Source organism: Oncorhynchus clarkii, chromosome 27 (genome assembly GCF_045791955.1).
Source record: "Oncorhynchus clarkii lewisi isolate Uvic-CL-2024 chromosome 27, UVic_Ocla_1.0, whole genome shotgun sequence".
Taxonomy (NCBI): Eukaryota; Metazoa; Chordata; class Actinopteri; order Salmoniformes; family Salmonidae; genus Oncorhynchus; species Oncorhynchus clarkii.
This window is the reverse complement of record NC_092173.1, coordinates 18050056-18062461: the sequence shown is the minus strand read 5'-3', so window position 1 is coordinate 18062461 and position 12406 is coordinate 18050056. Positions and strand designations below refer to the sequence as shown.

The following is a 12406-nucleotide window of genomic DNA, read 5'->3' as shown; positions in this document are numbered from 1 at the left end:
TAGGTTGGAGTCATTAAAACTCATTTTTCAACCACTCCACAAATTTCTTGTTAACATACTATAGTTTTGGCAAGTCGGTTAGGACATCTACTTTGTGCATGACAAGTAATTTTTCCAACAATTGTTTACAGACAGATTATTTCACTTATAATTCACTGTATCACAATTCCAGTGGGTCAGAAGTTTACATACACTAAGTTGACTGTGCCTTTAAACAGCTTGGAAGATTCCAGAAAATGATGTCATGGCTTTAGAAGCTTCTGATAGGCTAATTGACATAATTTGAGTCAATTGGAGGTGTACCTGTGAATGTATTTCAAGGCCTACCTTCAAACTCAGTGCCTCTTTGCTGGACATCAAAAGAAATCAGCCAAGACCTCAGAAAAAAATGGTAGACCTCTACATGTCTGGCTCATCCTTGGGAGCAATTTCCAAACGTTCATCTGTACAAACAATAGTACGCAAGTATAAACACCATGGGACCACGCAGCCGTCATATCGCTCAGGAAGGAGATGTGTTCTGTCTCCTAGAGATTAACATACTTTGGTGCGAGAAATGCAAATAAATCCCAGAACAACAGTAAAGGACATTGTGAAGATGCTAGACGAAACAGGTACAAAAGTATCTATATCACAGTAAAACGAGTCCTATATCGACATAACCTGAAAGGCCACTCAGCAAGGAAGAAGCCACTGCTCCAAAACCGCCATAAAAAAGTCAGACTAGGGTTTGCAACTGCACAAAGATCGTACTTTTTGGAGAAATGTCCTCCGGTCTGATGAAACAAAAACAGAACTGTTTGGCCATAATGACCATTGTTATGTTTGGAGGAAAAAGGGGGAGGCTTGCAAGCCGACGAACACCATCCCAACCGTGAATCACGGGGGTGGCAGCATCATGTTGTGGGGGTGCTTTGCTGCAGGAGGGACTGGTGCACTTCACAAAATAGATGGCATCATGAGGATGGAAAATTATGTGGATATATTGAAGCAACATCTCAAGACATCAGTCAGGGGAAGTTAAAGATTGGTCGCAAATGGGTCTTCCAAATGGACAATGACCCCAAGCGTACTTCCAAAGTTGAGGCAAAATGGCTTAAGGACAACAAACTCAAGGTATTGGAGTGGCTAACACAAAGCCCTGACCTCAATCCTATAGAACATTTGTGGGCAGAACTGAAAAAGCGTGTGCGAGCAAGGAGGCCTACAAACATGACTCAGATACACCAGCTCTGTCAGGAGGAATGGGCCAAAATTCACCCAATTTATTGTGGGAAGCTTGTCGAAGGCTACCCTAGTGTATTTAAACTTCTGACCCAATGGGAATGTGATGAAAGAAATGAAAGCTGAAATAAGTAATTCTCTCTACTATTATTTTGACATTTCACATTCTTAAAATTAAGTGGTGATCCTAACTGACCTAAAACAGGGAATTTTTACTTGGATTAAATGTCAGGAATTGTGAAAGACTGAGTTTAAATGTATTTGGCTAAGGTGTACGTAAACTTCCGACTTCAACCAATAGAATGTGGTTAAGATCAGTGATATTTTCAGGGACGTAACATACAACTAAAGTTGTTGAATGAGGTGTTTCAGTGAACTCTTACACACCAGGGTTTCCTACCCCTGCCCTGACCTTGGGCTCTGTTCCAATATTGTGGAAATGTATCCTACTGTCCTTCCTCCCTTAAAGTGGTCACTAATCTGATGTGACTAGATTGGTAGAAATTAGGTCGTAGTGGAACTCTCAATCTCGCCTATCAGATCATGTTAGATCAGGGATTACTTCAAGGAGGGAGGGGGGGGAAACATTTTAGAGTTATCTGAATACACACGGGCACGCACACACACACCAGGGTTGGGCTCAATTCGAATTGAAGGCATTCAATTCAGGAAGTGATTTGAATAAAAATTGCTTCTACTTTTCAGTTCATTGAGAAGTCATTGAAAATAAATGTCCTTTCTTCGATTATTTAATTGTAATTTTAGTTTACTTCTTGAATTAACTGCCTTCAATATGAATTGACTGCCTTCAATATGAATTGACTGCCTTCAATACGAATTGAGCCCCAACCCTCATGCACACACGCACGAACACACACTGTCCTGGCAGGCCCTCCCTACAGTACAGTAGATCTCCTCTCCTCCAGGCTAATCCCATCCCTGCAACCACACTCCTCATTATTAATGACAGCAGCAGGTTGGAGGGAGGGAGAGCACTTTTTTAGAGACTCACAGCTCTCCACCTCCTCCCTCTTTCTTTCCCTTTCTTCATCGCTCTCTCGCTCTCCAGCCTCAACTGCAGTGGGAACAACTGCAGAGCTGGGGAGGGGATGTGTGTGTATATGTGTGTGTGTGTGTGTGTTGTTTATCATGTGGGCTTACCGGGTTGTGCTGCAGAACGACAATCACATATCACAAGAGGCCAGGTTTTTGCTGAATTTCACATTCATCAGGAAAATATGAACAAGTCTTCCTAGGGCTGTGGCGGTCACGTCATTTCGTCAGCAGGTGATTGTCACGCAAATAACTGTTGTTCTTACGGTAATTGACCGTTAATGAACATAAACACATTTAGCATCTCCTGGCTTCCACATAAGCCTTGTCTAATAAGTCCATGTAATATAGCCTACACCTTCACAATAAATTCATGATTTAATTTAGATAGGTCTAAAGAAGCATGATATGAAGAAAATGTAGTCTATTTCAGAAGAAAATAATAGTATACTCTGGGTTGTCCTGATGTGAGGTCCTGATGTGGCTATGCCAAATGGCTGTGGGCTACACTAGTTCATTTAGCAGACAAGATTTGCTCATAATTCTGTGGCATTTTTTTATATTATTTTGTAGTATAAAGAATACAATAGAACAATGCTGAATAAAATATACATATTTTCTCCAAATGATTTGAGGGAGTGCGCACGTGCGGCTATTCTGTGTTGAGCGGTTAACAAAGAAACAGGTACTCTTATATGCTTCATTTAGAGTTATTTATGTAACTTTAGTTGTACTACAAACGTTGGGCTATATGTTTAGATTTCTAATACATTGTAAGGCTGCATGATGAGACTCGAATGATGATTCGAATGTTCCATTAGCGGAAAACACCATTATCAAAGTGACCGCAAATGCAATTATGCAAATAATGCTTTTATTATAGTGGTGCATTTTTATGGTGAAAATGATCTTCCTCAAACTCACACACCGCTTATATATGCCAATGGATTAATGTGCTTAATTTTAAGAAGTTATTTAGCCACTTTAGTTGTGATACAAACCTATTTAAAACATATAGGCCTATGGGCTAGTCTACATGATGTGTGTGACTATGATTAGAAAAGTCACAAAAAAAGGCATTGTTTTTTACGCTGGCCATTATTGACAAGTGACTTTTCTTGATTTAATCTGGTCTTTACATACACTAAATAAGGTATGTATGACATTTGTTTTGATTTAGAATGGACCATTGTCATGCACCTGTATTGAAACAGGGGCAGTGGGAAATATGTCATCTATGCACTTAAATAGCAAATGGAGGATGCTTTTCCCATGGTTAATTTTCATGCCAGACAGGTAGGCTATACTCCTGTTGTAAATATAAGCAATGTGCTTAATATTAGGAAAGTTGAGAAATAAATATAGTAGGCCTAGCCTATAGAAAGCTGAGGGGATCCTCCTCTTTTTATTAGCAGCCATCACTCTGTTTTCTCACTCAATTTCATAGCCTATAGAAATGTTGCCAACATGAGCTCATGGGCTCTCAAGTGTTTGATTAGATTTTTGAAAACATTAGCATTGATGGTAGCGTGATTAGGGAACAATAGAGTGCTGAGTACCAGGCAGTTAGCATGTTTGGTAGGCTACTAACGACCATCAGCAGCATCAGAGCTTGGAGAAAACCTAATTACCATGACTAAACGGTCATGTGGAATTTGACTGCCTTCATGACTCTTGACTGCCGGTGTAGCGGTAATACAGTCACCGCAACAGACCTAGGTCTCTCTCTCCCTGTAAATCAATACAACCGTCACCTCGACTGGAGGCTCCTTCTCACCTACCCCCAGCTACTAACACACACACCAGAACTTAAGCTAATTTCTCTTTCTGACCCAGGCTGTTCTGACTGCCAGTGCACTGTGAGTTCCCACTGCAGAGACAGAGGCAGCGTGGAGACTCATGGGTAGAGGGAGAAGGGAAGGGAGGAAGGACAGGAAAGGGGAGGAGGGGGAGGAATGAAGGGCACAGAGGAAATGAGGGATGAGAGGGAGAGAAAGAAGGAGGGAGGGGGAAGGGTAGGAGTGTTGCTTCCTGCAGTGATAAAAGTATAATCTCATCCATACCCCATGGACGGAGTCTCTCCCAGTGCTCCATCCCTCCCCCTCCTGTCTCCCTCCCTGTCCCTCCTCCCAACCCTGAGCATACAAACCTGTCATCCTGGGAGCTCTTCCTACACACACATAACAGGGGATAACCAGGGAAACACAATGGTTCAAAACTATTTCACAGAAACAATGGCTCGCTCACACAATGCTCTACAGTACCACTGAACTACAATGATGTTCTACCTGAGAACTAAAATCTGAACATGTCATGTTTGTGTCAAAGGCTCCAGCTTCATGAATATGCTCTATTGTACTGACTCAATGGTGTTTGAGTCACTTCGTGTATCAGTAAAATAGCTTGAGATGATTTCATTTTCAACCTGCAACTGCAACAAAAAGTGTGTCCAAATTGATTTGTGTTACACAGGCTTTAAAAGAGAATATCTACAGGAAACTGCCAAAATAAAGCAAAACTTGAGTAAATGAGGGATACAAAGCAGGTGCTTCCACACAGGTGTGGTTCCAGAGTTAATTAAGCATTTAACATCCCATGTTGTTGTCCATTATTTTGGCTACAATGACTAGAAGAAGAGGTTTGTGACTTTGAAAGAGGGGTCTCAAAGGGGCATAGGTCTTTTTTATTTAACCTTTATTTAACTATGCAAATCAGTTAAGAACAAATTCCTGTTTTCAATGACGGCCTAGGAACAATGGGTTAACTGCCTTGTTCAGGGGCAGAACAACAGATTTTTACCTTGTCAGCTCAGGGATTCGATCTTGCAACCTTTCGGTTACAAGTCCAACTCTCTAACCACTAGGCCCCAGGGGGTTTAAAGTGTGTGTGAGAGAGAGACCAGATCTTAACCCAATTAAACACTTTTGGGAGATTATGGAGCGGCGCCTGAGACAGCATTTTCCATCACCATCAACAAAACACAGAATTATGGAATTTCTTGTGGAAGAATGGTGTTGCATCCCTCCAATAGAGTTCCAGTTCTATGCCAAGGAGCATTGAAGCTGTTCTGGCGGCTCCTGGTGACCCAACGCCCTATTAAGAAAGTTTTTGTTGGTGTTTCCTTTATTTTGGCAGTTACCTATATATTATACTTTGATATTCGGGCTGTGCAATTTGCACATATACTGTTGTGTATATGCCTTTTTGATGTATTAGTCAACCATTGCAGTTGTTACTCATACCACAGAGCATATTGAAACAGTAGACTCTGTTACTGTACCAGACTGTAAATATAGTATCACTGGGCTAAGCAGAAAGAATGGGTTCATTTGAAAGTTTCTGTGCCGGATCAGTCCTGATGAAGACATACAGCATCCGAGGATGTTTTTAATATTCATAGCTAAAATAACAGTGTTGTGTTTATGATTATGATTTTTATTCCTCCTTGCCCGCTCTTAAACATAGCTATCACCCCGAGTTCTGAATTTGAATGAGGCTGCCGCTACGCACACAGCATTAAGCATAGCTAGTCGCTGCTCTAACATCAAGCATTATCAGTATTATCAAGGAGATGGGGAAGAAAGAGTCTAGAAGTGAGATCACCATTGTAGCAGAGCCCCCAGTCATCTCAGACATCATGGTTTAATAAAAACTAATTGAATTCAGCTATGTAATTTCCCCCCCAGTTAGAATACTTTGAAACGGTGTCCTTTCATTCCTCCATTGTGTGGTTAAACCGATCTGACTTTAATATAAATGAAAACATAGACCCTCATAGAGGCCAGTCCAGCACCACGGACAGCAACCACATGCTTCTTGAAGTACTTTTGTTTCATGCTCAAATAGTATATCTGCAGTTAGCATTTTGTTGTTTTCCTATATCATTTTTGAGATGATTGGTTAGATTTTGGTTTATAAGCTGTTGGATGTGGTGATGACAGAAGCAGATAATACCACTCTAACCCAGTCTAAGAGGCTGAGGTTGGCCACTGAGTGTCGAGGAGATGCCTGTTGAGTAGAGATCTGTTTGTAACTATTGATCTTCATAATGCAGTATAGTGGTGTGTGTGTGTGTGTGTGTTGCATCCGTGGAAACAGTGAGGGGTTAATGGGAAAATGTGGTGTACTAGGGAAACCTGGGTAATTGCAACCTGGTGACATCATCAGAGGTTAGTTGTCTTTTGTGTCTCTTGGTCAGTCAGGAGGGCAGCGAATCAGGTCTCAACTATGGGATTTCTACTAGTCACTTGTCACGATCATCCAAAGAAAAATTAATGACTGTTATCAAGGAGATGGGGAAGAAAGTGTTTAGATAGATGGGGAAGTTCTAGGGAAGCCTGGGTAATTAAATGTATTTAAAAATGTATCAATCTACACACAATACGCCATAATGACAAAGCAAAAATAAGTTTAGTAATGTTTGCAAATGTATTCAAAATAAACAGAAATACCTTACTTAAGCTTTCAGACCCTTTGCTATGAGACAAAATATTTTGCTCATGTGCATCCTGTTTCCATTGATCATCCTTGAGATGTTTCTACAAGTTGATTGGAGTCCACCTGTGATAGATTAAATTGATTAGACATGATTTGGAAAGGCACACACCTGTCTATATAAGGTCCCACAGTTAACAGTGCATGTCAGAGCAATAACCAAGCCATGAGGTCGAAGGAATTGTCCGCAGAGCTCCGAGACAGGATTGTGTCGAGGCACAGATCAGGGAAAGGGATCAAAACTGAGCCCGGACACACTGAGCAGTGAAGAAAGGCCTTGGTCAGGGAGGTGACCAAGAACCCGATGGTCACACTGACAGAGCTCCAGAATTCCTCTGTGGAGATGGGAGTACCTTCCAGAAGGACAACCATCTCTGCAGCACTCCACCACATGACAGCCCGTTTGGAGTTTCCTTTAGGTGCCTTTTGGCACTCTGACCATGAGAAACAAGATTCTCTGGTCTGACGGAACCAAGATTGAACTCTTTGTCCTAAATGCCAAGCGTCACGTCTAGAGGAAACCTGGCACCACCCCTACGGTGAATCATGGTGGTGGCAGCATCATGCTGTGGGAATGTTTTTCAGCTGCAGGGATTGGGAGACTAGTCAGGATCAAGGGAAAGATGAATAAGTACAGAGATATCCTTGATGAAAACCTGCTCCTGAGTGCTAAGGACCTCAGACTGGGGCGAAGGTTCACCTTCCAACAGGACAACGACCCTAAACACACAGCCAAGACAACGCAGGAGTGGTTTCGGGATAAGTCTCTGATTCTCTTTTAGTGATCCAGCCAGAGCCCAAATTTGAACCCAATCGAACATATCTAGAGAGACTTAAAAATAGCTGTGCAGCAACGCTTCCCATCCAACCTGACAGAGCTTGAGAGGATCTGCAGAGAATAATGAAAGAAACTCCCCAAATACAGGTGTGCCAAGCTTGTAGCATCGTACCCAAGAAGACTCAAGGCTGTAATCGCTGCCAAAGGTGCTGACTACTTACGTAAATATGATATTTAAGATATTTTTTTTACCTTCTCAAAAATCTGTTTTTACTTCGTCATTATGGGGTATTGCGTGTAGATTGATTTGAAAAAACTAACAATTTAATCCATTTTAGAAGGCTGTAATGTAACTTTCCGAATGCACTGTATAGTACCGTATAAAGCTGCCTTGTGTGATTTACAGTAAGGCCCACACTATACTATTCATCAATTTCAACCAATAACAACCTATAGGCTCTGCAGACTTCACATTTTCTATTTCATTTAACCTTTATCAAAGTTTGTCAATCAATGAATAGGCCTAACTGTAATTTTTAAATATTGGAAATACTTTGTACATCAAGAATAATCTCTTGGTCAAGTTGTTATCATAAAATGTTCAATAAAGTACCTGGCAAAAGGGTAAATAAATTACAGGTCTGCAATGATATGGTCCCAAATTCTGTCGAGCTGTAGGAAATCTCTCAGTTAGTGTTCGTGTTAAATTGCTTTTAGAGCAATTTCTCTGTGGATTGATGGACTAGCAGGTGATACATTTCACAGTGAAACACTTATCGAGACTGAGTGAAACGGCCAAATTCAATCATGTCCAAGTATGTTTGAGAAAAATAATTTAAAGCTGTAAATTGCAGTTAAACCATGTTCCAGTGAATCTCTGTATGGATTTAAGTGTTTCAGTTGTTGTAAGACTCATTTGTCCAACAAGAGCAGAAGTCATACAGACAGGAAATAAGACATCAGACTACAAGATACATGAGAGACAAATGATATCATAGTTCAAGATTTGAGTTCAAGTTCACAACTTGATTATAATTCTGACTAAGTCGCTCTGGATAAGATTGTCTGCTAAATGACAAATGTAAGAACTCAAATTGTGTCATGACTGTTGTGTCTCTGTGAGGGTGTAAATACACCTGGTGTTGTGTCTCCTCTCCTCTCTAGTCCAGAAACAGCCTGCAGTCGGGTGACATGGACGGAGCTAAGAGACTGGGTAAACTGGCTCGCCTCCTCAGTGTCGTTTCCATAATCCTGGGTATACTCACCATAGTCGTCTGTGTAACTGTCTCTGGTAAGTAATGCATGCACACACACCGCTGCAGTGCATAAGCACATGCACACATACTGCATAACAATTCCAAGGTAATATTTTAACATACATAAACCAGTCTGTCATCAATCACATTGATGACTGGATAGTGTGTGTGTGTCAGCTCAGCAAATTTCTGAGCTCTGTGTGGAGTGATTAAAGACTGCAGCTATAGCAGGCTGGCTGTGTGGCAAGGAGAGTAACCCTCCTGCTGTTTCAGCTACAGACCAGTCTGCCATACTGTAGGAATGACTGGACCCTTAACCTTTCTCTCTCCCCTTCCCCCCTCTCTCTTCCCTAACAGTAACCAAGTGACCAGTGTATAGACCATGAAACAAGAGCACTGCTGCAAGCCAAGCAGAGGATGCTGCATGGGAAAAAAATCAACAATTAAGAAGTTTAAAAAGTAGGAAATACAGTAGCAAATGAATGCAACACAAAAGATCCAGATATGCATGCATTAGATTCCACTAACATTTGCTTGACGAAAAATAAAATCCTTCATATAAAAAGTTTATTTTAAAAGAACGTTGGACGGTTGACTTATGGTTTGAGGAACTCGCTACTCTCTGTGGAGTAAAAAAAAGACTCTTAAAATTAAGGAGAGAGGGATGAACAGAGGAATGACGTGATAAACTTTTCTGTATCAAGAATGGAAGGAGACCTTGAAAATGAACTCCAAGCTTTGGACTACAAACATCAAGACAGTTGAATAATCATCTGAAAATATACTTGGTTGACCTGACCTCCTGGATTGAAAGCATATACAACTATAGAGATATAGAAACATATATATAGATGAATATATCCATTTACACAACTTTTATAAAATGTATGTTGGGCTGAGCTGCGATGATTGAGACTGTTAAGTTAAGATGGCTGCCTCCTGGTATAGGTTGTCGAAGAATGTAATATTTGACCAAGGAACACAATTCAGAGATGTTTTTGAATTTATGTTGTTTATTTTGTAGATTTTTTACAACAACAAAAAAGAGACCACTTGACTGTAGATAGCCAACCTTTTTCATTTGGTTTGCGAATTCATATTTGTTTGTCTTGTGTTTTTACTTTGGGATCAAACATGCCAGGTGCTTAGAGACTTGAGTGAGTTGTACATAATTAGTGTTTCAGCCCCGTGTGGGTTGACTGTGCACAGAAACAGAATACCCCCCCCCCCCCCCCCCTTTCCCCTGCCTTGCTGTGGGAGGGGTCTGACTATATCAATGTGCATGCCTACCCTCCCCATCCCTCCAACCCCTCTCCAAACATCCATGCCAGAGCATGGGCATAAGTCTGAGGATATGCAATTTGTCAGAACAATCAATCACTCTCCCCTTACCCACGGACCCCCTAGCTCCCCTCCAAAATACAACCCACCCTACTCCAGTACCTTGTCTCATTACCTTCGGACTGTTAACATAGCTTGTTTGACTGAATGCATTTTGTAGTACGACAGAGACCAACATAAATCCTTAACCTATTGCCACCCTGCTGTATCAGTATGACGTGTATTTATATGAAGAATATATATATATATATATGCAATATTATATAGGCATGCTTAGGACTAAACAGTACCCAGGTTTTTGGATGCCACTGTAAGGACCTGCTGTAATGTTAAAGGAACATTGTTTTGAGGTTTGATTGATTAGCAGCAGTTCTCTCTGCACATGTACTGTAACACACCAATCTGTTTGTATTCAAATGTGCCACTATGCCATCTGGAATAAGTCAGTGTTCAGATTCAACTACGGTAACACAACAAAGGACTGTTACATTGACACACTTCAGATGTTTACTACAAGGTCATAACACCTCTTATAAAACCTTCATAACACCTCTTATAAAACCGTCATAACACCTCTTATAAAACCGTCATAACACCTCTTATAAAACCGTCATAACACCTCTTATAAAACCGTCATAACACCTCTTATAAAACCGTCATAACACCTCTTATAAAACCGTCATAACACCTCTTATAAAACCGTCATAACACCTCTTATAAAACCTTCATAACACCCTTGTTTGGACGTATATTCATGTTTTTATTACTACTCATAACATTCTCCTGAACTCCAATTAGATTAGATTTCAATACTTTAAGTTGGCCAATGGTTCTTGATTCCACTGCTTGTATTATCAAGAGCTTATGTAGGTGTTAGCTGCACAAATGAGACCAAAGAGAGAATTATATGATAATGATTTGATTGCATTTATTTGGCCTGAATTTAAAATCTTCAAAGAGATCTAAAATGATTGATAAAGAACCTGTAATTGGTGAAATAGGTCATCATAACATTTGAGATCTCCTTTAGAGGATTCAAACTATGAACACATATTGCTACTGTAGCCACAGCGTGCTTCACTAGACAGATGGGCTGAAGATCCCTGTCTAAATAGCTCTAATGCTCGTCTTTGGGCAACAGGCACACCTCAGTCTGGAAACTTCTCACACACTCCTAAAGTGCTTTTAGAAACCTGACTTTGGGGAGAAAGTAGATGGCTGCTCTATGTCATACAGTAAGAGCAAATGGCAGAGAGAGAGCGAGAGAGACCCCAATCCAGCAGGGGAAATTCAGTGACTCAGTCTGCCATCGAAGACACAAAATTAAACTTAAGACAAATTTTTATGGTAATTTGTCTATCACATGAAATAGTTCCCACTCACCTTCCGCACTGTTCTATCACATTCTCTGACCGTCTGTCTGCTGCGAGATGCATACGTGCTGTTCTGTGTCAGTAAAACAGTGACTTTCAAAATCATGTCTATTTTTTTTATGTCCAGATTTTTTCCCCTTTTGGATAGCATATATATATGCTGGTTTCCATCTCTGTTGTGAACTTTCTGCATGTCTGGAATAAACGTTACCATGCATGGTCTACGATGAGTTGGACTGATTTATGTTGGTTGGTTTGGCTTTGATGGATGCGTGTGTGCTTGTTTGTGTGTTGAAGAACGGTGTATGACAGAGGAATGGTCTAAGGGGAAAACTGCTGAGTAGTGTGTGAGAAGGAGTGTAAGGGGTCAGACAACCTGCCTTTGAAGTGGCATCTGGGGTAAAGCTGCAGCAGCAGCTCCACTGACATAATGATCAAAGTCCATGTCCCTGTCTGGAACAGAGAAAGGTGTAGAGCTAAACCCTCATGTTAACACACACACCCTTTCACTACCACACTCCTTTTTTCTCTCTCACACACACACACACAAGATAACAGAATACTCAAACACTCACAACACAGGGCTTACAAACATGCACCGACACAGACACCTCCAGTACTCTCAAAAATCCCTAAACGCAGTCAGCACAAACAAACGACTACACAGAATCAACATTTTTGTCATTTTTATTAAACAATAAGACCGGGTCTCTTTTACCTACAGCAGAAGTCCCTTGGTCTGTCCTGCTGCACTGAAAAACTTCAGACGGGGATGAATAAATACACTGAGCCTCGCAAGTCATGTGTACTTAAAAGGTATACAAAATGTTTGCTTTTTCTCTCTCAAAAAGCCATTGTTTTTGTGATGATGCCACATTTACATCTTT

General features: G+C 40.8%; 1 protein-coding gene across 1 annotated transcript in view; it reads left to right on the top strand.

Moving 5' to 3' along the window:
* The window catches only part of LOC139386332 (trafficking regulator of GLUT4 1-like), a 29625-nt gene extending 17884 nt beyond the window's left edge, over positions 1–11741 (top strand). The window contains exons 2-3 of the mRNA XM_071131854.1: positions 8714–8840; positions 9163–11741. Coding sequence (XP_070987955.1) covers positions 8714–8840; positions 9163–9173 — 138 coding nt within the window. The 3' untranslated portion in view covers positions 9174–11741. The remainder of the gene's footprint in view (positions 1–8713; positions 8841–9162) is intronic.
* The last annotated feature ends 665 nt before the right edge of the window (positions 11742–12406 follow it).